Source organism: Dermacentor albipictus, chromosome 10 (genome assembly GCF_038994185.2).
Source record: "Dermacentor albipictus isolate Rhodes 1998 colony chromosome 10, USDA_Dalb.pri_finalv2, whole genome shotgun sequence".
Lineage (NCBI taxonomy): Eukaryota > Metazoa > Arthropoda > Arachnida > Ixodida > Ixodidae > Dermacentor > Dermacentor albipictus.
In genome coordinates, this window is record NC_091830.1 from 17,563,127 (window position 1) to 17,589,517 (window position 26,391).

A 26,391-nucleotide genomic window follows, 5' to 3' on the forward strand; every position below is an offset into this window, starting at 1 on the left:
TCCTATATATTCGCACACAACTGCTCAGCAAGAATGCTGGTGCAGATGTTCGCTACACTCACAACGACAGCAGAAGGCAAAATGATGCACTCACTCCCCTGCAGAGCTGATTGAGCAACAGGTGGCAATGCACGCAATTTGTGTCTGTGTTGCTTTGCAGTGAAGCCAAATGCATGCCACTTGTATCTCGTATGCCACTCGTATCACACTCGTATCTCGTATACCACTCGTATGTCACTCGTATCGTGCACCCCAACAGAAATGCCCCATGTGGAGGGCCCCAGCTCATGAAATGTGGGCCGAGCGGACCATAAGAAGCTCCTGCTGACTAAATCTGTTTATTGTTCTGTGGCTGTGAGGTTACCGTAAGCCTCCGTAGCAGTGCATACAGATGAGCCAATCTAAGACCAACATTGGACCACACAGGTCCGATAACAGTGGTGCCACATCGGGCCTTCATTGGCACTGTTTTTCGTGTTACTCGGGCTGTTGCGCTGTGCTGCACATAATCTGCCAAGCAGCATTGCAGCAATTTGCAATGCAGAGTTTGCATGTAACAAACATACCGAGGCAAAAATGCTGCCAAAGTCGGCTATTTGTTGACTTCAAAGGCTGTTACAAACTAAAAGAACGGAAGACGTGTACCACAACAGAATGTTCTGCCACGCGCCACAAAAGTCGCAGAGTGTGTGAGATAATCCACGGTGTCTACACTTGGTGACCACCCCAAGTTGCACACAGCGTAGAGATCAATGTAATCATAGGGGTTCGATGCCTCTGCATAGCCAAGCCTTTACAACGTACCAGTGCTTTTCTGAGCTGTGCATGCTTGGTGAATAAGCACTGAGCGGCATTTTCAAGGGGCAGATAGCTGAAAAATTGCTACATTAAAGCACTTTGGTTGTGTTCACTAGCCCTTACTCCCATTGTCATGTTGTGCACGTTGAGAATACCAGAACCTGGGACATCAAACAATGTGGCAGTTTTGCAAATGCCCATCGTGAATTGCGTAGCAAGCACCCATCAGATAGCAAGTATGCCTTTTTGATGAGGCCCATAAACTTATTACTGTTTACCGAACTGGAAGCAAAGCTGGTAGTGACATATTGTGACACTTTGTCAAGCTGCAATGCCTTGAAAAAATTTTTGCGTTGTACGAGTGTTCTCTGTGAAGGAAAACCATAAAAGGACTGTGCATCACAATTACTCAACTACCAGTGCTTCATATAAGTAGTTAGGTCGAATATGGCAAGTCATTGCAGTATTAGCTTTGTATGCAGTATTAGCTTTGTGGTAAAGGTCTGTGCCACAGGACATCGCATTGCTGGTTGTTACAAACTTTGGTAACCTGTTATTCTGTAAATGCTAATTTGTTCACGGACAAGTTGAAGCACTCTAATGCGCTGCACGTCTTGTACTATGACAATACGCCTAAATATAGAAAATCATAATGATGCACGTTTCTCGTAACCTCATGTGACAAAATGATGCCAAGCAAACAAAAGTTGTGATAATGCATGGACATTTCAGATTGCATTCACTAGGGGCTGAATTCACAAAGCTTTTCGTTCGTAAGTTCTGTTTTTCATTGGCTGATTGCCTTCACTAACAATATGTGCTACATCCATATTGGCTGGCACAAACACTTTTAGCATAAGAAAATGTTGTGAATACGGGCCTACGTTATTAGCACCAAGCTCTCTCAACACTATCAGGCATTTAAAATCTCAGCAGCCCATTAGTAAATTCTATAATGTTGCTTACAATCTGCGACTTGGTGTGGAGTGAATATTACCAGCACTGTGTCAACTTCGCCTTGTGAAAAGAATCGCCACAACATCAAAACACGCTGCAACGTGGGCAGTTACGAGCACCCATATTTTTTTTATTATTATTGAGACGAGATAGGAATACGCAGATAAATCCGTACTACGCTCTAAACAATTTGGAAATGAAATCGAAGGGGTAAGTCTTACTCTTTTCCCTTTCTCAAAAGGCACTTGCTCTTCAGTGCAGCGACTGGCGCAGCGGAGGCTACTCCCAAACGATGAACTTGCCCCCACATTTGACCGAAACGCTGGCATATCACACACGGGCGGCACGGAGCAAACGAAAAAAAAAAAACACACACACACACAGAGACGCTTTGCACTTCAGAAAGCGGCGACAGCGAAATCGGCGCTATAATAGCCTCAAATTGCTGGCGTCTGCAGTCTTCGTACACAAGGCGCCCCAAAGCGCGTCATCGCTATCATTACGAAAGGCTATATCCGTTTGCTGATCCATTCCGGACTGTCAACCCCAGACGTGCACACAAAAGAACGCGTCGAACGACCACTTTACACAGGATGCGAGCACCGGCGTACTCCGACGAGCGCTGTAGGGACGAGTGTGCCGCGTATGCGTGTTACGTACTACGTACGGCCCGCGGCCTCTCTCAGAGCACAACACGTTTGCGATTGCACAACGACCCCAACACGCGCTAATTGCACGCGCCCAGCTTTCTGTCATCGGCGGCGAAGGACGCTTCATTCAGGCACACTTTCGTAAGCGAAGCTATTAAAGACGACGAAGAGGGCGCCTTGGCAACGGATTCCCGCTTGAAGGTCAAACATCGAGAAAGAACCGGCACGCAAGTTCCGAGACATTTGGACAACGCGCAGCGCTTGGAATATGGCGATGCTCGAAACGCGAATGCCACCTGTGCCCGCTTTCACGGACGACACACAGACACACACACTCACACGGTGTCGATGGCGTGCGACGATCGGTTTAAACGTGGTTTTCCGCACGGCTGGTCATTCATCACAGTTTCTGTGACGAGGCAGCGCGATCGCCAACGTCGAAAGGCACGCAGCGCAGCGGCCGCTTCGCCGGTCGTTATTGGCGGCGGACTTCGGTTTACTCGGCAGGAGCACCTTCGGTCAATCTTCGCCTGACAGTTCATGGCATGACAACGTCACCCGGCAACGTGAACCGAAGCGTCTGATATGTCTAGGTGACGCCGACGCGCACCATGCTTGCAAGCGGGGAAGCCCATGTTTACGGTACGCGGTCTTGTTTTTGTTGTCGTTAGCTCTAAACTTGCTTGCGGATCGTTTCTTGCGCGGCGCTTCCATTGTTGCTTAGGCTGCTACTCGCTTTTCGCTAAGCTTAGCGCGCGCTCTTGACAAATGCAGTCTGTAAAAGCATAGCCTTCGAGAGCCGTCGTTGTGACGTGAATTTTATTTTGACAACATCTGAAGTTTGGGATCTATTACTAGTTTTTGGCTCTTACAATTTCTTTCCATGTTGGTAGTACAGAAAAATATCTAAAAATATGACTTATCTCACAAATGGCCATTTGTGAGATAAGTCATCTTGCAAATGATGTGTTTCGAGCTCCTGCAATGACTTCCGCCGCATGCCGCCAGTAATAACATGGCCTTCAAGATTTGTATGTCTAAAAGTGGCATTGCTGAGGTGTGGATTTGGACTGCACCTATCTGTTTTCGGTTAAAAATTTTCATCTGTTACATAGAGATAGTGAAAGTGTAGCCTTCGAAATTAGGTTTTGTTACCCAGAGAGAACCGTCATTTCCCGTTGATTTGGACACCACTTATAACAAAAACCCATATCAAAGGTCATACTTTTGTGTACTGCTATAACTTCTAGCCACTTCAGTACACAAAAGCGTAGCCTTGAATATCCACTTCCACTAATCCAAGGGAGCTTTTGTAGGATCAGCTTCTCCATGTTCCTCATAATAATAAAAAAATGAATATTTAAAATTCTTCTTGTGCACATTCTGCAATCACCAGAAGCGATTAAAGATGCCAAGAATAAGTCATGGCTGCTTTGTTTTAAGCACAACCTATCGCACCCTAAAACTGAATAATTTTTATTGTACAGTGAAAATGATTAAATCTAGAAATCTATATTTTAAGTCCAAATCCACACCAAAACAAGGATTCCTTCCGAGTACCACCATCTAGTCTCGAAGGCTGTGGCTATGCTGGCCGCAAGCGCCAATATCAATGGGTGGTGTGAAATCACATTTATAACGTGTTTGTCTCCCAAAATCACTTCCGCCGCCGTGAATGAGCAAGAGCATAGGCTTTAAGATCCGCACTTTAAATCCAGGAGATGCCACCATATGGACCATATGGAGACCACCTATCGCCGGAGTCGGAAACAGGTTATGGCCGCTTTGTTTAGCAGATTACCATTTGTTTCCTTTCCCCTTTCTCGTGAAATGTGTATCAGTAATGCTCTTTATGTTCACTTAGATTTATGTAAATGTAAGAAACCACGTTATACATTCACTGCGTGCCTGTGTAGGCGTGAAATATCAGTTTGTACAAACATTCTAACAATTACGCTGAGAAGTGCGAAGCGAATCAAGCAGGAGCATCCTGTAGTGTTGGTAAAAGCAACATATCCACCTTCTCGATCTGCGAGCCACCAAACAGGTTCGATGGTCGAGGTAAACCAGAAACCGCCACGACTGGTCAGCAACATGTCACGTGACGGATACCGGGTAGCAGGATGAGGTATCCGCGATGAAAGATCGCGGGAAACAAAAACGAAGCACTAGTGCTGCTATTTGCAGGAAAGATATGTGACTGTGCCGCCCGGCTACTGCGACAGTCAAGGGCTCTGTGAACGCCTCGGCCTTCCCTGTCTTCTTCCTTTTGTATATCTCACCTCCCCTTCCCCGATCGAAGGTTGTGGATCGTTCCCCACTAGCGGCAAGTTCTTTTTTCATCCACTTTCATTTCCATTAATTTATCGTTTAATTTCATGTATTAAGCACAAGTAATTTCCCCTATGTTGTCCTTGGTGTCAGTGTTTGTTCGCCTCTTATAATATAACTAATAAAAGTAGGGCCCCTCCGTTAACCCCCCTTCTTCTAATTTACTCCCCTTCCCCAAGGCACTCAGTCGTGCTCCCTAAGAAAATAGCGTTTCTTGCTCTTCACAATCTCACTCTCTCTATCAGTTCGCAATTTATGAAGAGCGTATACATTTCTTCGGATGCTGTACAATTTCTGTACCGGTTTCCAAGTTGCCGCGAAAAAAAAATGTTAACATTGCCCCTTTTTTTGTTGATTTTCCGCGTTAAATGGATATCCGACACCTTGAAACCTCAGAAAAGGCAGTGGTGAGCATCAGAGCACCGTAAATAATTTGCTATTTTCTACGAATAAGTTTCGGTTTCATTTCCTGGGACTACGTATCATACGACGCAGCGGGTGGTCATGTGAGAACAGAACATTGCGACGTTTTAGCACTTGATCTAACTCACTCGGTCGTCTGAAATGCTTTTATTACTCGTTGCGTGGTCTGACGTAGCAGCATCGGAGACAAAACGGCATTCAAAACGACACAATGTTCTGCTCCAACGTGAACATCATCTGCGTTATGACGCCATGACACACAGACTTCATGAGAAACGAAACCGAAACTGGTTCGTAAGAAATAGAGTATGGCAAATTATTTAGGGCACTCTAAGACTCATGGGTATTCTTCTAGGGTTTATGTCGAAGACGTTCATTGAACGCAAAATAATAGTAATAAAAATAATTTAGAGGACACTTCGCTTCGCCTTTAAAAGTTAAGGGGTGCCTTAGTGCCTTAAAATCACGATGATGATGATCTCTGCTTAAGCGATCGTTGTCTAGTTTTTTAAATGTTGCACGCAAGCGAATTCAGTAGTGCGGAAGGCTAAATGCACTGAAAGAGCTTGTTCGACGCTGAACTTATGCTCGCTGATCCGATTTCTAACGGCCTTTTCGTTCCTCGTACGCTTTTTTTTTACAAGTAGCACGGAGTATACTGCATTTTCACAGCAGCTGAGAAACATACGACCACGTTGGTCAGCGCAGCCTCGCCTATGCATACTAGGTACTATAGCTCCATTGTTAACCTGCCGCCAGACTATTAATCGCTTCCTTCTTTAGGTGGTCTACATAAAATGCCGCTCTATATAATTCCAGTGGATTTCAAAAGAACGGTGTGTTTAACAACCGTTACTGATGGTTCCCACCGGAATTTTTCTTCAGTCAGTGAGTAAACTACTGAGGCGTGCTGGCTTCCGTCAGTTCTTATATGTGCCGTCCTGCTGCGTACATTATTTATCATTACTTTGTTTCTTTTTTTTTGCCTGCCATGTCTTCAACTCAACAAAGATATTCGGCTGCGCTATCTCCCAAGCCTTGCAACCGAGTCGCGGCTTATTTCAGCGCAAAGATGGGAATAGCTAAGTTGTGTGCGCCCGGATTTGCATGCGAAGAGACTCTGATGAAGTATTCAAGGCGCGCTCCTCTACATACCGTTGATCATTCGGCACGCTAATGAATTCACGAGAAGCCGACGATTTTTCGCTTCTTCCGAAGCATCCCACATACTACGTCACCGAACACTGCGCCCCCGTAAGGCACAGTGCAGTGGGCATGAAAAAAAAAAGGAAGAAGTTGTAGGCCGACTACCGATTTTTTTTTTTCATCGTAAAGTCTGCATCGCATCGAGCACCGACTCCGGGAGAGCGGCGTTTGCTAATTACAACGAATCGCATATGCACGCGGGCGGCTCGCACCAGCAGAGAGAGCACCGAATTAGCGTCGTCGACTGCGCAAAGCTGAATTCTGCACAACCGCCCGCTAGCAGAACCTGCCCGTCTGGCTCGACAAAAAGGACGCAGTCGTAGGCCCAACTCGCCGGCGAAAGTGAATTCGTGAAGCGCTTGCCGCTTCGACGAATGCTTGTAACTAATACGATAGGTCACGTATTGAGCTGGGGCGCGTGGGCGCGACGCATGTATCACTACGGGGATGGCGGCGTTGGCTAACGTCACATAAATTAGCCATTCAACGCCCGCTATCGCCCCTGCGCTTAGACTTACGAGCAATGAAAAAAATCAAGCGACACGGCTTTACGCAGCCTGCGCCCTTAATTTACGCCGTCTGCTGATTCAGCTTAGCGCGGTGCATGCCAGACTCCACAATTAGGTAAACGAAGCTTTAAAACTGCCTGAAGGCTCTTTACATAAAACGGCGACCCCAGAGGGCTTGCGACGAGAAGTTCAGAACACCTCTCTGGGGTATGCTTCCCTGGTGACGTACTTCCTGTGTCCAATGTATACAGGCTACTCACTACAAGTTTTACGGTCTCGCGTAACTGGCCAGCTCGTGAAATCGGCGGTGTTTGTCTGAAGCGGCGAAGCAAGCGAACGAGTAACGCGCCTGGGCTCGCTCCGGTATGAGTATGCAAATTTCGTCTGCGCATTAAATTAGCACTACGGGCAACGACAACGCAGAAACTTGAGGATAAAAATCGTTTGGCGTCCTCCATACTCTTTAAACTAGCACTCCGAACACACAGTCTGACGCGCATATGCATGAAATTGCGCCGCTGAAATGTTTGCTATTAATGAATGACGAAAAAAAAATTATGAAGAACCAACCTCGATTACTATTCAAGAATACGTTGAGCATGCGTTGGGACGTGGTTATTTGCGGCACTACAAAGCACTCTCCTTTGGGAGTGCTCCCCCTTACCATCGTACCTTACCCGTACGCGGAAGCCAACCGGTACATTGAGTGCCATTTCCTCAAGCAAGGCGTTCGGAACCCCATGCAGCGCCTGTCGTCGCCTATATATGATCGCAGACGCTGCGACCAGACGCGCAGCGACAGCCTCTCAAAGCCCTAGCTGTCACGAGGGAAGAATGCTAGGACACTCCTCTACAGTTTCGGCATATGCTCCCATAGAGTTTCTCACTATAACACCCAGAGGGAAATCTGGCGCCACCGTCTATAGGAGTTTCTTAAGGGGCACCGGGCCGTCATGGGAACGATGGCATATGTACAGTAAAGTATTCTAGTACACTGTAGCATATGTGTCTGCGAGGCTCGTGTTGGCTGGCGTTGTAAGAGGCTTCGTTTTAGAACGTAGATGTCGCTACGCAAATAGCGCGTTCTTAAAGTATAAAATTTCATAAAATGTTTCATTTCACGCATATTACATCTTTACTCACCTACAATCTATGAACAAGCGAAGAAAAGCAAGAACAGACGACAAACTGTTTCAAAGCGAGCGCGAATCATGTCTGTTCTCCAACTTTAGCGGCCCGCTGATGCTTTTTACGTTTCATATAATTGTACATGCAATAACAAGTTTTCATAGTTAAACGAAACATCTTTTTGTGTAATAATAAAGCTAAAACTGCTTTTTACGTGCTGTTTTAGTAGAAAATTATTCATTGTGTTAGACGGAACGGTGCTTGCCAGGCGCGTCTTCAAGGTGTCCTGGCTGTCCGAGAACGATGCCAATCCGAAGTCACAATATACCGGCGTTCCCATGCATACATAATCTGGCGCAGCGCAGATTTCCCTCTAGGTAATATAGTGAGAAACTCTACGTATGCTCCCTACTAACATATATAGTTACTGTATAATATAGGGGAGCATAGACAGTAACCCTACGCTGCCCCTTACCACCGTGCCATGTGGTACTGAGCGGTACTACGTACCTGCCAGAGGTATCACGACACTGCCCCACGGTGCCAATGCGCGCGATCGCACGGGCTTCCTCTTGAAAGCGATCTGCTTTGGGGGCATAGTCTGGGTGGACCAATGGCTCGTATCTTTGCGTGCGCTGTGTTCTCACCGCGCAGTTTGCGTTGAAGCGATAGAAAGCACGAAGGTCGATTCGCTCGCTGCTGCTGCCGCAATTCCTCACGCCAGCGTTTTGACGAGTGTCCGCGGTCATGGAGTGTGAAGTGTTCATGTCTGCCTGTGCGCGCTGACACAATGCTAGGTAATTTAGATAGTAAGCAAATGTTTACAACGGGGCCTTCTACTCCGGCGGCTGGTGCGTGTGGCGCGGCCGTGCGAGCACTGTTTTGAATACGATTTGCGATGCGGACAGTGTTAGGCGTCTAGGCGCACCAAGGGCCGATATAGCGTCGTGTGCGCTATTGCACCCATACGCTTGTGCATCACCCGTGAAACGTCACTGTTACTTTTTTAATGCGTGAACATTCTTTGGCAAGCTCTCAAGCTCTGTCATGCGAAAAGTGTAATTCCTCGTTTATGCACAAAAATGCGCACTTTGCAAAGTTAAGACATTTAATCGTTCTGATAGTGTAAATGTAGATGATTCGTAGCTGTTCAAGTGACGAGGAACAAGTTAAAGTCAAAAATAAAAATAAAAAGAGAATACCCACACAAATACATAGGGCTCCTTAGAAAATGCACGGGGAAGCTTACACAGTAGCGTTGGGCCAACTGGAATTTGGAGGTGGGCCAACTTGAAATTTATGGGTGGGCCAACCTAAATTTATGGGTGGGCTAACTTGAAATGTGGGGGTGGGCCAAATTAAAATTTGTGGGTGGGCCAACTTGAAGTTTCGACATCGCCTAAAATAATTTTGGGGGTTGGCCAACCAGATACTTGAACATCTTGAAGGGGCAGCACAATATGACGAAGACAGAATGCAGGAACACACAGGACAGCGCTGTCTTGAAATTTGGGTGTGGGCCAGCTTAAGATTTAGGGCTGGCCCAATGTCCAATGGAACGCTGCTCGACATGGAGGCGACCTTACAAGCAGGGGCCGATGTGGTGGTGGAGCGGTCTATGGCAATAGGTCTCGCGTGCTCCCCCACCAAGTTGGAACTTCTCGTTCTTCACCCCCCGAAGAGTCGCACAGACCCAACTCCAAACCCTAGCATCCGTATCTACATGAAGACGTATTCCATTCCAGAGGTCACACAGCTACGAGTGCTTGGCATGGTCATGCAGAACAACGGCAGACATACAGCGACCTTGAACAAACTCACCACCACAGTACACCACACTATGCGCCTGATTAAGCGGATAGCCAATAGACACAATGGGATGAGAGAGCATGACTTGAGAAAGTTAGTGCAGGCTTTTGTCATAAGCAGAGTACTATACTCGTTCCCATACCTACATCTCAACCGGACGGAAACGGACAAAGTGGATGCCCTTATACGTCAAGCGTATAAGCCTGCACTTAACCTCCCCAGGCACACGCCAAACGAGCGCCTCCTTCGCATGGGGGTACATAACACATTTGCTGAGCTCACGGAAGCCCATCGCACAGCCCAAATTGAGAGGCTGTCCTCTACCACCACAGGTCGGCACATCCTGGACAAACTAGGACTAATACCGACTTCCCAGGCCCATCAGACATGTCCTCTACCATCGGACATACAAAACTGCATCACTATTCTCCCCCTGCCTAAAAACATGCACCCCGTGCATCACGAGGCACGCAGGCAGACCAGGGCAAAAGCCCTCTACAAACAACACCAACACGACCACCTCACTGTGTGTGTCGACGCCGCTAGTTACCCACAGAAACCAGCCTATGCCGTAAGTGCAGTGTCCCATCAACTTGGTTACATCACAGCTGCCACAATACACGCGCGCACGTCCATAGAGGCGGAGGAGGCTGCCATAGCGCTGGCCATCTCAACCACCACTGCCGAGGTTATATTTAGTGATTCCAAAACTGCAATCCGCAACTACTCGAAAGGCCGAGTTCATGAACCGGCACTGAAAATTCTCAATCATCAGACCCCCCTCAGACCAATTAAGCTCATCTGGGTGCCTGCGCACGCAGGCCATCTAGGCAATGAGATGGCCCATTCTATCGCTCGAGTAGCCGTCAACCGAGCCACGCCGTCCGATGACCTGGAATAACGCCAGAGACCGATTGGTCGAATATCACGAGATCACCCTCCACTACCGCGAAATGCGGTTGACATACTCTCCCCCAGATAAATCCTTAACAAAATTCCAACAAAGTACCTGGCGCCAGCTTCAGGCACAAACTTTTCTTTCTCCAGCTTTTCTCGCCCTGGTTCATCCAGGCCTATATCAACAGGAATGTACGCTCTGCGGCGCACCTAGAGCTAACTTCCATCACATTATGTTCTTATGCCCTGAGCTGCAGCCACCCTCTGAGTGGCAACTCACCGACGTCGAAGGATGGGAGACCGCGGTGTCTAGCTCCAACCCAGCCGACCAAATACGGCTGGTGGACTGGGCTCTGAGGGTCGCCGAGGGCCACAAACTCCCGGACACCCTACGCGCTCCTGAGCCCCCTCACAAGTAATGCTGTAAAAAGGCTCAAGCAATAAATGTTTACCACCACCACCTGACGCGTTTTCATTGGGCCTTACCTAGGGAACACACATGCCAGCACCTTTTCAGGGCTTGCGTGCAGGTTCCCCAGCCTTACCGAAGTGCAGTCAGAACGCAGGCGAGAGCTTTCGCGGTCAAGGAACGTGCATGCGCGTTCGTGAACGTGAACGCGCATGCGCGTGCAGCGCGCCGATGCTTGTAGGTCACGTGATCTGCTTCAAGTGCGACGGCGAGCCCAGAAGGTCGGAGCTTACGCCTGTTTAGCTAGTCAGGCGAATGTTTGCTGAATTTCTTGCTGCCCATAAAACCAAGAACCTCATATCGCGTAATGTGCCGAGCCTGATATATTGCTAACACCTTAGATGCTATATAGCTTCTCCGTTCGGGCGAACCTGCGACCTCTCTCTCTCTCTCTGTATATTTTACATGTATTTAACGGTTGTTTATATTGGATAATAAATGTTGATTTATGCATAGTATAAGAAAGTGCGACGCTAAGCCGATTAGGGCGAGGGTCGACCACATAGTGCGTAAATGATATTGATTACTTACGTCTAGCCGCGCAAAATGAATATGATAATTTTTGATTCCGTGTTCGCACCGCATCTGATCGTGTCAGAAATGTTCAAGAGCAGAGAAGCCCACACCTATACGTAGGATTCAACTCTATTTTTTTTCTTCATTTCTTTTCTTCCAAATCGATTGCCCTTTCAGGTATGAGCCTCGCGGGGGCACGAAAAATATACATCGAAAAAAGTCACTCTTCCGCCGTACGCTCTCGTGACGTCATTACGTGGGTTGAGGCGAAACGTGAATTCGCTGCGTTTGTAGATGGCCTGACTGGATGGTACATGGCCGAGGCGCGCTATATAAGTCGATGCGCTAACTTCAAAGAGCCTCCAATTAGCTTAGCGCGCGCGGCTGGCGCTATTGTGCGGGAAACGCGCTCGCGCAAGATTGTGCGCATGCGTGAACGGTGAAATGTTCGTGCGCTTGCGATCGCACGCGTGTTGACCCGCGGGCGGATGCGTTTGAAAAGCCAAGCGATACCACGCAGGGATGAAGAGCTCGAAGCCAGATTTTCCAGCTACTTAACCTTTTTCTTTTTTTTTTCGCATCGTTATTTCGCTCGAAATCAAGCTGTCCCTTTTGTTTGCCTTTTGCCGATCGAGTGCCTGAAAACTGTCGGTGTGCAAAGCATGACGTGCATTCGTAGGGGCTGCTTAATTGGGACGAAAGAGCAAGCTTATTTTCCATGGGCAGCTCGCGACGCATATGCTTGCAGCTCGTGAGGGAACAAAGTTTCGTTCTGTATAGGTAATCTCTGCCTTTTCCTTTCGCGTTCGCTATAGCTAGAAAGTGTTTAACGAACATGAAGAGGAGTTTTTTTTCCCGCTTCGTTCTTTTTTTTACGCGAAAAGAACAGGCTTATCCCCCCAAAGCTGACAAAGAATTGTTCAACTTTGCTCCGTTCGTCCGTCTGTCTGTATATGTCCGTCCGTCCGTCTGTATATGCCCGTCTGTTTGTGGCCGTCTGTTTGTGCCCGTCTGTTTGTGCCCGTCTGTATGTGCCCGTCTGTATGTGCCCGTCCGTCCGTCCGTCCGTCCGTCCGTCCGTCCGTCCGTCCGTCCGTCCGTCCGTCCGTCCGTCCGTCCATCCATATGTCCGTCTGTCTGATCTCTCCGTCCCTGAGCACGATATCGGAACATTTGTACAGATGGTTTCAAAAGCCGTCTGCGTAAATTACGGTTAACGACTATTATGACCAACATGCCAGAACAAATGCATTCGCAGGTTGGAAACCACATCCTAAAGTGGGCGAGGCGATGCTACGTTAGGCGATCTTGCCATCTTCAGAACCAACGCGAGACACAGTACAGCCACGTCAGCGACCAGCTTCGGAGAGTGACATCCCGACGATGGGGTGACGCCGTCTTTAGTTTCTGTGCAGGCTAAACAGATGGCTGACCTCAAGGAGGGCCGGGCTTGTCTGACATCGTCTTGCATGCATAATCATGGCCATTTGCGACAGGCCAAACTGACACGAGTTTCGCAGAACGCCAAAATTCGTGCGTCTTAATTGTCTTCATACTCTGGGACCAGTCTTCAAAGTTGTTCAACAAAGATTATATTTTTTTACGACCAAGGACAGACAAAACGAAGCAGAAAGAGATAGGGACAGGGGGAGAGTGAAACGTTATAATGGTGTACGAAATCGCACCGGAACGGCAGTTCTCTGCCATAAGTCGTAGCTGCCGGGCGAGCTCTCTTGACCAGATCGAGCTGGCCCTGGGAGTCGAGGCCCTGGACAGCAAAGCTTTACACTATTGTGCGTTCAGGTGTTAGTTGCGTGGTATATTGCTTGCTGGCGTGTCGATGTGGCTTGGTAAAGCGTGACCGATGCGTTGCAGTCGGGAGAAGCTAGCGTACGGATATCATGTGCGACACATCGGATGATGCAGCGCGCGATAAAGAAATCGAGAGTGTCTTACCTGTCTGCTTCTCAAGAAACCCAAGTGCATTTGTGCGCAAGAGATCTCAGCTTTCTCGGTTAAAAAAAAAGAAAGGAATAACCCAGCTTGAAGTTATAGCTCAACCAGAATGCAGGAGACGTGCACAACATCGGTATAGCTGGTAGCGACATCTCGCGGCCGTTTGTTCAACCAAAAGGCGTCAGGGACGTATTTTTGTTAGATGCTATCCTCGTGGAAGGAATATAACAAGAAAGCCACCATACATACATAATTATGCTGTTGCCGTTGCCTTTGCGAAAGAACTTGAACAGCCCATTGCCAGCCATTGTAATAACAGCATTACACGCTCCGGTTGAACTCGCCGTCACACGATGATGCGATGTGCGCGGCTGCTCACGTCTACGTCTCCAGCAATCTGATATTCCGTGAATGGTAGTACCTTTACGGACATTCTAAAATTCTCTTAAATGCCACATTGCTATATTGGAATCTTACTCCGCACGCTTTCTGTCTCGCCGCAGCAAGACTTCGCCCAGGCCACGCCCACGATCAAGGTACATGCATGGGAATGGGATTCAGGAGAATCCATCACGCCACCGAACGTGACTAAGGCCAAGAAAGAAGAAGGAGGTTCCTGCCTACGAACATGACTGCAGATGAACATGACTGATCATCTGCCCAGTGTAGTCAGCGCCAAGTTCGGTAACAAACAAATTGTGTAAAAGTAAGCGATCAAGAATAAACGAAAGAAAGGACGAAGAAACGACGGCGCTCAGAGTTAAGCAAACGGAAAAGCTATCCACACGAGCCTGTTATAACCGTTTCGTTGCCATGCGCAGGAGTGTCTGAAATCTTCCACCACCATTTTTACGTCAGGTTTTCGAGTAAAGCCCGTATGTATACGTGCTCACGCCTGTTCTGCGATTCCTCCGGCGTATTTCGAAACGCTGCCTAACACTGTATACGCAGTCACAACAGCAGCAAAAAATAGAAAGGAGGCACAGGTAACGTCTCCCAGGTAACCAAGGGACCAGAATATATACATATATATACATATTCGCTCCCCAAAAAAAAACAGCAGACACACTTACCATATCGCTGCAACGAAAAGTCCCCAGCGTGTTTCCGAAGGCTCCCCGCATTCACTTGCAAAGCCTCGAGCGAAAATTGATTCCCCCCCCCCCCCCATTCGTCTAGGTCACATCTCCTTGAAAAATATAGCAGCGCTAAGGTCTATCCCTTTCAAAAGCTACATAGCGCCGGGAGTCCAGAACGTTCGCTCACAGATACGCGACCGAGTGTCCCGGTGTTCCTTTCCTTTTTTTCCCCCTCTGTTCGCTTTCGCGGGTTCGAGAGATTGCAGCGTGGGTCCGCGAAATCCAGCCCGGGGATTCAATTTTCTTTCCCCCGTTGGCAGTTTGATCTCTCGCTGTAGCCGCGAGAACCACGGACAGCAATCACTGCGCTAACACCGCGTCATCTTCTGCACGAGCCTCCGTAAGTCACCGCACGTCGGCGCTACCATCGCTCGTGTGTTTGAATGCAGAGCCTTTCCTACAAACATCACAGAGGGAACTCTGGAACCAGTGACTACGGCGGGTGTGATCTTACAACGGTTTGGAAAGCGAACCGTTCGCTTGGCCTCGTGTGATTCGTCAGGATGGCGTCTTTGCTAACGAAAACGCCATTAGCACCAATCACGCGAGGTCAAGCGAACGGTTCGCTTTCCGAACCGTTATAAGATCGATGCTAACGAGGGTACAAAACATACATTTGTCTAAACGTCGTTCTTCTGGCTTCAAATGGCTTTGTGACATTGCAAACTGCAAACTTTTAAACAAGATGTTGCACGAGAAATGCAACGATTCAGAATTTGCACGCGCACGGATGCTTATTGCCTTTCAGTGCTTAGAAAAATGATTGCTTAATGATTCTGAAAAGCCAAGCGCAATTAATAACGTCACAAACAGTCTGTGGCCAGAAGCACCAAAGATGAGGCAAAAACAATATATAATAACTATAATTTTATGGTAACCAAACCGATCGCGGAGTCAGAGTTCCCTCTAGTTAACTTTAGTGCGGAACTGTATGTCCCCGTCGCTTTCTGCTTGAGCGGCCGTGTGTCACCGCATGTCGTCACCGCCATCGCTCGTAGGTAGGAAAAAGGGAGAAGTGCGCTGGACCGCCGTGTTAGTCAGTTCCGACCTCCTGGGGTTCTTCGACGTGCAGCCAAATCTAAGGAGGCCTACACAAAAGCTCTTGCAGTCCACACCAATCGGAGTGCGGCAGCCGACACCGGGATCAATCAATCAATCAATCAATCAATCAATCAATCAATCAATCAATCAATCAATCAATCAATCAATCAATCAATCAATCAATCAATCAATCAATCAATCAATCAATCAATCAATCAATCAATCAATCAATCTGTAACGACGAAGACAGCACAAGCGTCGCTGTAGCTGCATGGCTCGTGAAGTGAGGAAGACAAAGACCAAAGGGTCGATGTCGTTGCTTTGCTCGCGCTGACGCTTGGCTGGAACTGCTCGGCTGCTCCGTGCGCTGGACTCGACGTGACTGGGATCCCCGCTAACCGTCAATAAACCCCGAAACATTTGGTGGAGATGCTGGGTATCCCAGGGGGAATCCTTGTCATGTCGGGCCCTTTGGTCTTTGTCTTCCTCAATTCAGAACCAATGCGGATACAGCGACGCTTGTGCTATCTTCGCCATTACAAATCAATCAATCAATCAATCAATCAATCAATCAATCAATCAATCAATCAATCAATCAATCAATCAATCAATCAATCAATCAATCAATCAATCAATCAACGAACAAGCCGCTCAGTCAAGTAATAAATTATTTCAGTATATATCTGTTTCTTCATATGCCGTTCGATCGGCCGATCGATCATATTTACTATATCAATAAATTCAATCAATATTTTTGGTACACGTACCGCTAAATCAGGAGATCAGTCAGTCAAGCAACCGATGAATCAATTTACTTCGTCCACGCGCTGCTTCTAAAAGGGGGTCACTAGTTCCATCGTGCAAGACTCTCTGCGATGATAAATTTTTGCGAAAGCCACTCAGTGAACTTGTGGGCTAAGACAGCAGAGAGGAAAGCCGGTTGCCGAAAAAAATAATAAAACGGGGAACGGCGTTCGCCGATCCTGTTTCAAGTTCCGGCTTTCTCGGCCCGAGTAGTTGATAAATCGCTTTATCGTCGCGAGCTCGGTTCTTCGGAGCTTTAGTGAACCTGAAAGCGTCGTCCTTAATACATGAGACGAGCTTGCGAGAAGAAAACGGCGTGCACCTTAGGCTGAGGTAAGATAACTTATTTTTATAATGCTTTATTTTATTATATTACTTGCACTTATATTCGGTTGGTCGAGGTAGGGTTAAATGGAGCGTAAGAGATCTTGGAAGCACTGCACCACCGGCTATTTAATTTCTCTGACAGAAAAATAATTGCTGTGGAATGCTAAAAGAAAAAGCAATAAACGAACTCTAACAGACGCAAGAGCGAGAGAGAGAGAGAGAGAGAGAGAGAGAGAGAGAGAGAGAGAGAGAGAGAGAGAGAGAGATAAAAAATAGACATAACCTCAAGAACAAATGCGAACCCCTCCACGAAACTGTCCCTATATAGTTGAGCACATATAGATTTGAAATGTAAATAATAGGCTTCAGGCTGCGATTATATAATTCCTGAAAATTTTGTTTCCCTTGTTGCTATATTTCTGTCGGAAAATCGCTGGCGAAAAAAAAAAAAACTGACGCGACACCTAAGTTCTCCAGAAGCTCAAGTGGTATGAAACGTTGTCAAAAAAAAAATAATAATAGTAGTAATAAATTGCAGAAACAATCAATGTCTCCCTGGCACTCGCTTCGAAATGTTTGACGAAGACTGCAACACGGCAGCGCAAACGTATTCTGCCTCCATTGACGCCAGAAGAAAACGTGGGAGATGCTTAAGCTTCGTCTTTAAGACAACAACGCGACAGCATTCAAAGGTCATTGACTGCTCCTCAGGCTTCCCTGCAACTGCAGCTTATGTAACCGTGATGTATACCGGGTAACGCTGGCAGGGAACACTATGCGCGAAGGGGGGGGGGGGTGCGTTGTAGTTCTTTTTTCTTTCTTTGCCCCCGCACAGCCAGCACCGCCACTGCCGCGGATGGATAGATGGATGGATGTTACGAGAGCCCCCTTTGAAACGGGGTGGCGGGTTGCGCCACCAAGCTCTTGCTAGTATACTGCTAATGCCCTACCTTAGTTAAAGGGAAGCTGAAAGCTTTTCCAGAAAAAAATGAGTGAAGAGCAGTACGTCGTGGTTTTCAACTCCCTGAATTCGAATATCGCATCGAAATTGAGCGAAAGAAAGCGCAAACACACTTTATTTCGACGAAAAGTGCAGCAGCAGACACGCCCAGCCCAGCCCAGAGAAAAAGAAAAGCAATAAAAACCCACGATGTGTTCCCATAACCAAAGTTTCTGTACTCGTATTGTGAACTTTGTTATTGCACGCCTTCGTTGTTTGTCGTTTCCCCCCCTTTCTTCCAACAATCTTCCAATGGCCGCTTACTAATCTCTGTTGCGTACATGTTTAACTTTCCCCCTGCTCTCGCTGAACCCCAGGGCTTGAAGGAGGCCAGTCGGGCCTAAATCGATCGCTGGGCAGATATCTCGCCAGTGGAAGGAACTTGCCAGCTTAACAGCAGAGTGTGGAAATGGAGCAGAAAACATTGAGCATGTTCTGCTGGAATGCCGGAGTATCTATCCAGCGATTAATGTGGTATGGCCGGCAGTTTGACATGGGCGTTAGGCTTTGAAGACACTAGGGAAACAAATGAAACGACCGTGAATGCCACTGAAAGACGGATGGAAGAGTGATGACTCAGAGGTAGAGATAACGCAAGAAGGTGAACTTTCTGCTATGAATCATGCGGCTTAAGGTATAGATATATTAAACAAATTATATTGCAGCGTAGATTTTTAAAGGGCGAGCGAGGTGGTATGTACCACGGCACCGTTTCACAGGGGATGCTCATATCGTAATCACTGACCTAAAACGCACGCCCATGCCTACACACATACGCACCCTCACCAACAAAGAGTGCGTGAGAGAGAGAGAGAGAGAGAGAGAGACGTTCGACATTCCCGTCAGTTTTTATGGCTGAACGAATGTGCAAGAACGGCGTAAAGATAACGCACCAGGCGTCGACCGGCACATTAAAACGTGACACCCGCACCGATGGCCGGTATTCGGGGCAGCCGTGCCAGAGCAACGATTTCCCAACAGGACATTGAAGAGCTCAATTGCGTCAGACATATTGTAGTAAGCCGATCCAGTCGAACTCGCGTTAATGACAAAGAAATTAAAAAAAATGAAAACCATAGACACATGCCTACAACGTACAATTGCTTGCCTCACAAAACCTAGCGACGGTTCACTAAAACTACACGTCAATGCGATAGTGAAGAATAGCCATCCGTATTTCTCCGTGCCCGCCGCACATCGACGCGTTCGCTTATAGGCACGCAGTGGTCGGCGCAATACACAACGGGTATAATCCTAGACAGCTCGCACACCGCTTTGCATGCGTATATTACGAACCGTCGCGGTACTTCGGCTCGCTAATTCTATGCAGCGGAGTGAGCACTGAGCATGAGTGGACTCATGCCAGACGCTAAGTAAAGGGAGCCGGCGGCGCGTTCCAGAGCAAAAGAGGAGCCGCTCGCCCATTGCACGCTATTAATCCTTCGGCGGTGATGAAAAACTTTATTTATCCCTCTTTAAAGGGAAGGGCGCAGCGGAATAGAGGGTTGGGGAGGAACTACTTGAAGTAGGCTTCCGCTATCCTCTCAGCCCACTCCAGGATAACCTCCTGAAGGTCGGGCCTCGAGCTGCGCAAGGCAGCCTCCCACTGCTCCTCACTAGATATTAATTGCTTGAGGAGAGGGGCTGCTTGGGGCACCCCCACATGATGTGCTTTAAGACTGCTTTGGGAGAGACGCAGAATTTACAAGAGGGAGAAAGGTAAATGGAGGGATGAATGCGGTGGAGGTGGTAAGGGGAAGGAAAGGTGCGAGTCTGCAGCTGTCGCCGCAGAACTTCACACCTGCGCGGGCGAAGCCTTCCAGTCAGTCGGCATTGGGTGGAGGGCGAGCTGTGGTGTACGAGGGGGTAGCCGTTCTCCTGGCTCACTTTTAAGGTTTAGCTGACGTGACTCACAGCTTCTAAATCACGTTGGCGGGCGAGTTGGTTAGAATCCATGACAGAATGTGTACGCGCGACTGAACCAAGACGTAGAAGCGAACGAGGAACGTAAGCGACGTAGAGGACGTAGACTCTGTGCGTCTGTTTCTTTGCACACGTAAACGCGACTGAACGAGGACGTAGAAGAGAACGACCAACGTAGACGACGTAGACTCTGTGTGTCTGTTTGTACGCTTAAACGCGACTGAACGAGGACGTAGAAGCGAACGACGAACGTAGACGACGTAGAGGACGTAGACCCTGTGTGTTTGTTTCTTCGTACGTGCAAGTGCGACTGAACGAGGACGTGTAAGCGAACTAGGAACGTAGACCCTGCGTCAGTTTCTTTGTACGTTCTCGTTTAGTCGCGCTTGCACATTCTACCATAGCTTCTGCTGCATTGCACGGAGTTAGTGTGTCTGTACGTGTGTAGGCGGTACCGGCTAGGCCGCGGGGTTCCTTCGCTCATGCCTCCGGGGCACGCATAATCTCTCCGGGTTCATGCAGAGAGCAGTGGTTACGGAACGTCACGCTCGACAAAATCCCGGTGGACGTCGCTCAGCTGTGGCGAAAGATAAGGCAAACGCGCCATTTCCCAGCTCGCGTCGAAACACAGAACCGGGACGCATTTACCCCGAGCAGCTGGCAGCATGCACGATCGCTGCAAGCAGTGCCTATGCAGCGAAGCGAACGCGAATTTCGATGCTTGGCCCGCCGGCTTCGCGCAGCTATGGCGGCTGACGAGCCGCAAATAAGCTGGGAAGACACGTGCCGATAACAGAAATCCTCTCGTTGTGCGTATGCTATCTGACTCGATGGCTGCTCTCTTTAGAATGGTTGCGCTGACCTGTGCGTGCTCCCTGAACCTTGACGGTACTTACTGGGGATCAAAACCATTGAGGGATACGTTGGTGGTAGCCGTACAAATACGCCTCGCTAAGAACGATTATTTTGCGAGAACGACAAGACCAACAGAAGCAAAGGAAAGAAATAGATAAAGAAGGAAGGAAAAAGTGGAGTAGGAAAGGCAGGGAGGTTAACCAGTTTAGCTTAACTGGTTCGCTAAAGAAAGGATGCAAGCAAGCAAGCAAGCAAGCTAGCCATAGCTTCCGTTCGAGAGCTTCCCAGAAACCCGGTGTTGCAAGGGTCGGATGTAACGCGGTGAAGCCTTTATGCGATTTAACAGAGAGTAAGTCGCGATTGCTTTTAGAGCCATATGCGGGCTTTTGAAGCAGAGAAACCACGTCATGTGTCGGTCTTCGAAATGGAATCACAATAATGTTTTTACGTATGCACACATTTGGGTACAGTATTGCCAGGATGTCACAGTGACAGTGGTGCCCTGCCGCACGAGGTCTTGGGTCCAGTTCCCGACCGGCTGTCGCATTCTTGAGCGCACGCTGAACTGGCTCGAAGTCGAATCGAAACGCGTTGTGCATGTAGGTGAAGCGTGCTGCACTGTCAAGTGGAGGGGGGTGATAGTGCTGCACTACCCAAACTATACCGCAGTAACTGCAGCCGAATCGAAGATGCTGGTATACCACCTTCAATTAAACGAGTACGGATAAGACATTTTCGACTTGTCGCTTTCTTTTCTTCTTTCAGTACACTTCTTTATTTACGAGCAACGTTATCATACCGAGCCCTTTTGCCACATGACGTAAGCAGATATTGCCCCCATGGCGTCGCGATAATGTCGGTGACTCCAAGTTCGAAATTTCGAGACTAACTTCAGTATCAAAGGAGAATATCTTATCAATGTATTCGAAGCTTTCTTTATTGAAAGAAAAAAAACAGAGAGACATGTAGTCAGCCTATATTGGTGACGGATATATATATATATATATATATATATATATATATATATATATATATATATATATATATATATGTGTGTGTGTGTGTGTGTGTGTTAAAGATCCAGCATTTTGATATCTACAGTACACATTCCTACACACACGAGACCGCGATGCAGTCTGCGATGAGCAGGTAAACACACAAACAGATCTCAATGATACAAACTCATGAAACAACGCACGCACAGAGATACGACAGTCAAAAGTGTGCTTCAGCACAGAATACAAGAGAGCATAACACATAATATACAAACGTGCGCAAACAAAAATACGATGCTTCAAACATGCTAAAAGTACTCTTTCTTTCACGCGCGATAAGCGCACGGCAGACTTTTCTGCAGCTTCGAAGCTGTGTGTCAGTGCTCCTTTAACAGTGCAACGACCTCGCGTCGACTGCCTTCCCCAGTGAAAGGGGAAAAGGGGGAGCCCCTTCTCCGCCACCCCTCCTTTCCCTCGGCTTCTTTCCGTTCCGCGTGCTTTTACTTTTCGTCTTCATCCCACTCCCCCTTTAACCCCCCCAACTCCCATATTTTCCCCTTGTGCATGCTATGCTAGATCAGCGGCGAGACACATATTCTCGCTTCCTCCGTCCCCATTTCCCCCCCCCGCGTGTTATATAGGGAGCGTCTTCCCGAAACTTCAGAATTTGCGCGGAACGAGAGAGACCGAGTGCGGTTGTGCCTCAAAAAACCCCGCGGGACAGTTTTCCGCGCGCGCCCAGCATGTTCGTTCGCTTCATATCGATTTGGGTGAAATCGAGCACGCAACGCACGCGAAGAATAAAAATCAAACACGAAAGGAAAAAGGAACCGAACGAAATGAAATTGAGCATGGCAGTGCGGCTCCAAGCTGTCTAAATTTTGCTCGAGAAAGAAAGAGGAAATAAAGAAAACTTGGGAGAACATGTTTTGCTTTGCGCTTACCAGGAAGACGCTGCTCCGTTCGCAATCTTCACTTTTTCTTTCTTTGATTCATTCAACGTTTCTTTCTTTCATTTTTCTTTCTTTTTCTCACTCGTTCTTTCTTGAAGTCTCCCTAATAACCGCAAATTTTTGAGCCAGAACGGCCCTTCGGCAGTTCTCAGTTCGTGTGATTTTTTTTTTTCACAAGTCGTCGCGGTTCTTTATGTACGACTGCCACCCCTACCCACATTCGCCCGTATATTTCGCTAGGCTATTGCTTTATTTTTTCGGCACTGCTTTTATATCCTACGAAACGCGCATCCCTGGTGTACTGAACAAAAATTTGAGGTGGTGCTCGTGTTCCCCAATCCTCTTTCCTTTTTCCCCCACTTGAAGAGACCTGTAGGGAAACTCGAGAACACGCGCGTTGAATGGATGGCCGCGCTTCAAGCGTGTGGTTCCCAACGTGTCTTTCCCCCCTCCTGCCCCCTTCCTTCTCTCAACCCATTTTGTTTTTCGCCTTGTTTTACGGCACGGCAGACAGGGCACCAACACGAGCTCGCGGGTGTACGTGATTTACGAGCACGAATTCACGCCTGAATTCGTACCGTCCAACGTCGACAAATTTTAAGGGTCCATTTCCGAAAAGGAATTAAAACGAAAGAAAATAGGACACGGCCTGTACCTCGTTGGAAATGACGAGCCGTTTGTAAAATAATAAATGCACGCCTGCATGCACGCACCCCCCCCCACACACGCACGCACGCACGCACGCGCACGCACACGCACACACACACACACACACACACACACACACACACACACACACACACACACACATACATACATACATACATACATACATACATACATACATACATACATACATACATACATACATACATACATACAAAAGGACATTTTGCATGAAAGATAAGAAAAGTGCAAAGGAAAATCATGCCACTCATGAACTGTACTTTGTTGTGCAAAGGGATAGACGTGCGACGGTAACATAGGTGGCCGAATCTTCATCCATACCGTAGGCATCAACTAGTTCCCTGGCTATATGGCCCTTATATCTAAACGGAACCTTGGTTTCCCTGCGCTGATCGTTTCCCGAACACTCGACAACACCGTGCAATGTTATTTTAGGGGAACAATAACACAGCGCACCGACGTTGTTGCCTACAAGCTCCACAATGTCTGCCTGCCCACTCGCTCAACTTGCCGTTTTTGAGCGTCATCATCGTCGTCACAAGCATCACCATCATCATAATCACCATCATCATCATCCCACCCCAACTACCACCACCAGCTTGATCATTATCATCACCATCAGCAACAGAAGGACGTCCCATTTAAGTCCAAATTAGCCCTGCCTTGCACAACCCGCCATAGTGGCTCACTGGCTATGGCTTTGTGCTGTTGAGTGCAATGTTGTGGGTTCGATATACGGTTACACCCACCGCATCTTGAAGAGGTCAAAATGCAAAAAAAAGACGCTCTCGAAACCCGAGTGCTGCTTTGGGATTTCAAGCCACACGAATCAATCAATCAACCTGCCTTACACCGACCATGCCAACTCCATTCCGGAAACTTTCCCAATCTCGTCACACCAGCTAGTCATCTACTCGCTTTAAGTGTCACTCTTCTTGTAGGTGTTGACAGCATTCTGCTACTCTAGCAGATCACCTGCTGCCTGCTCTAGCCCCCTTGAATGAAATAGTATTTGCTAATCAAATACTATGATGGGTATAGGCAACCTATGAACTTTGTAGAAAGACGTGTGTATACATATAGCCCCCTGCTAGAAATAATTTGTAGAAGTGCATCCGCAGACATCTAGGCTCTCAAAATGAAAGACTACTTGGGGATGAAATACTATTTCAAATAAAATACTGTTATCCCTACCTACAACTCATGAACCTCCTTGAACGACTTCTGCACACATAAAGGACCTCCAAATGAAACACTATTCCGGAATGAAATACTACCCAAAATTAATGAAATACTATTGCAAACGAGACCATTCTCTGACTATAGACAACTGATGAACTTCGTACAAAGACATCTGCAGACGTTCAGACTATCCGAATGAACTAGTACTCGTTAAAGTAACGCTGAATGTCTTGTCAACTCCCGGAAAGGACCGAAAGCTGAGGGTTCGTCTCCTCTTCGCTTCCCACAGCGTAGATGTTTGCGAAGCCCGGTACTGTGACCTGGGCAGTTCTTTTTAGGCAACGTTATATCGAACCGTAAGCATTACCGGAAGGACAAAGACAACAAAAGGAAAAAAAAAGGAAAGGGTGCTCGTCTCTCTGCATGTCATGGATACGGATATGGGTCACGCATCTTCCCCACATATAGCACCGCCCTTTTCTTTAACGTCAGCAGCTTTCGCTGAGCCCCGAGCGATCGCTGACAAGGAGGTCGTGGCGACTGCGGAAAACTCTGTGACCCTGTTTTCGCGGCGAAGCACATATAGCAGCGTCGGGCGCCGCGAAGAAACCGCACGTGATAAGAAGAAAGGAAAGCCCTGCGGTTGGCAGTGACTTGAATGTCCTCTTCGCCCGTCCGGACGGAGAGACCGCGATTAAACTGCCCCGAGTCTCTCGGTCGCGATAAGCTAAAGTAAAACCCATACCAGCGTAACCGGAGCGAAAGCACCCGAGGGAAGACAACCGAGCTCGGAGTTCTGACCGGCATGCGAGCGACTACAGAGACGCGCTATAGAAACCCTTTCGCGCGGCTTCACCACTACACTTCGCGTCGATCACCGATATCCGTGCAGTGAAGCCAGAGCTATGGGGTCGCTTCAACGAACGCTTTTAACGGATGAGTTACGTACTTCTGCTGCAGTTACGTACTGAGCCATAGAGTGTTTGTTACGTTACCTTTGACCGCCGTTCGCAAAGCTCGTGCGTGCGAACCGCGTTTATACTAACGACTAAGAAGAAAAAAAAAAAAACTAAAGTGGCTGCACAGGTATCTACGGTGGCCGTACAATTCAGTGGCCTCCGAGATCTGTGCGTCTGTGCGTTCTCGGAGGCTACGACTAATTCTGTACAGTTTCATACAAAAACTGCTAGAGGAAATTTAGAGGCATTAGGTAGTGTCTGCTGGAGCTGCAGGTATGGTGATTCTCACTAGCGCGAGAATGATGCCAAGTACATCAATTTGCCTCAGTTTCGTTCTAGGGACTTCGAATGGGCTCTGCGACTTTGCAAATTGATCACATTGCGTCATCACGAACGAAAAGTGCGGCACCGGGGCGACGATTCCCAGTGACTATGCAAATGCTCATAAACTTATCCCCTTCATGCGCTTAGAGAAAAAAAAAAGTGGTTTGCCGGAAACTTCGAAAGATAAGGCTTAAATGATAATGCCACAAGACACACTTGAAGCCACGAACACTAGCTTAGAAAATTTCGTGCGCTAACCATCATTCCCCTGGTGGCAGAATGATAGCAGCGCCAGATTTTCCCTAAAGTAACATTTGTAGGAAGGTCTACAGCGTCAGCCAGCCAGAAAGCAGAACCACAAGAAAATTGCGCAGAAACCATCGACGATGATTGCCAATGTAAGCGATCAGCCTGAACAAATGAACGCACAAATGAATGAACGAAAGAGAGAAAAAGCGAACGAATAAGCGAACGATGGAGCGAGTGAACAAACGAAAGAGAGAACACGCGAACGAATGAGCGAACAAGCGAACAAATGAGCGAACGAAAGAGC

At 47.8% G+C, this 26,391-nt stretch overlaps 1 protein-coding gene across 10 annotated transcripts in view; it reads right to left on the minus strand.

Moving 5' to 3' along the window:
* The window catches only part of LOC135911500 (eye-specific diacylglycerol kinase-like), a 481,563-nt gene that overhangs the window by 59,051 nt on the left and 396,121 nt on the right, over positions 1-26,391 (minus strand). Inside the window, exon 1 of one of the 10 annotated variants that reach the window (XM_070526835.1) lies at positions 2,745-3,086. The exons of 8 other annotated variants lie outside the window; for them this stretch is intronic. In XM_070526835.1, the coding sequence (XP_070382936.1) occupies positions 2,745-2,947 (203 nt within the window). In that variant the 5' untranslated portion in view covers positions 2,948-3,086. Of the gene's footprint in view, positions 1-1,976; positions 3,087-26,391 lie in introns of those variants that run through there. One more of the 10 variants, XM_070526837.1, reaches the window with a different exon arrangement.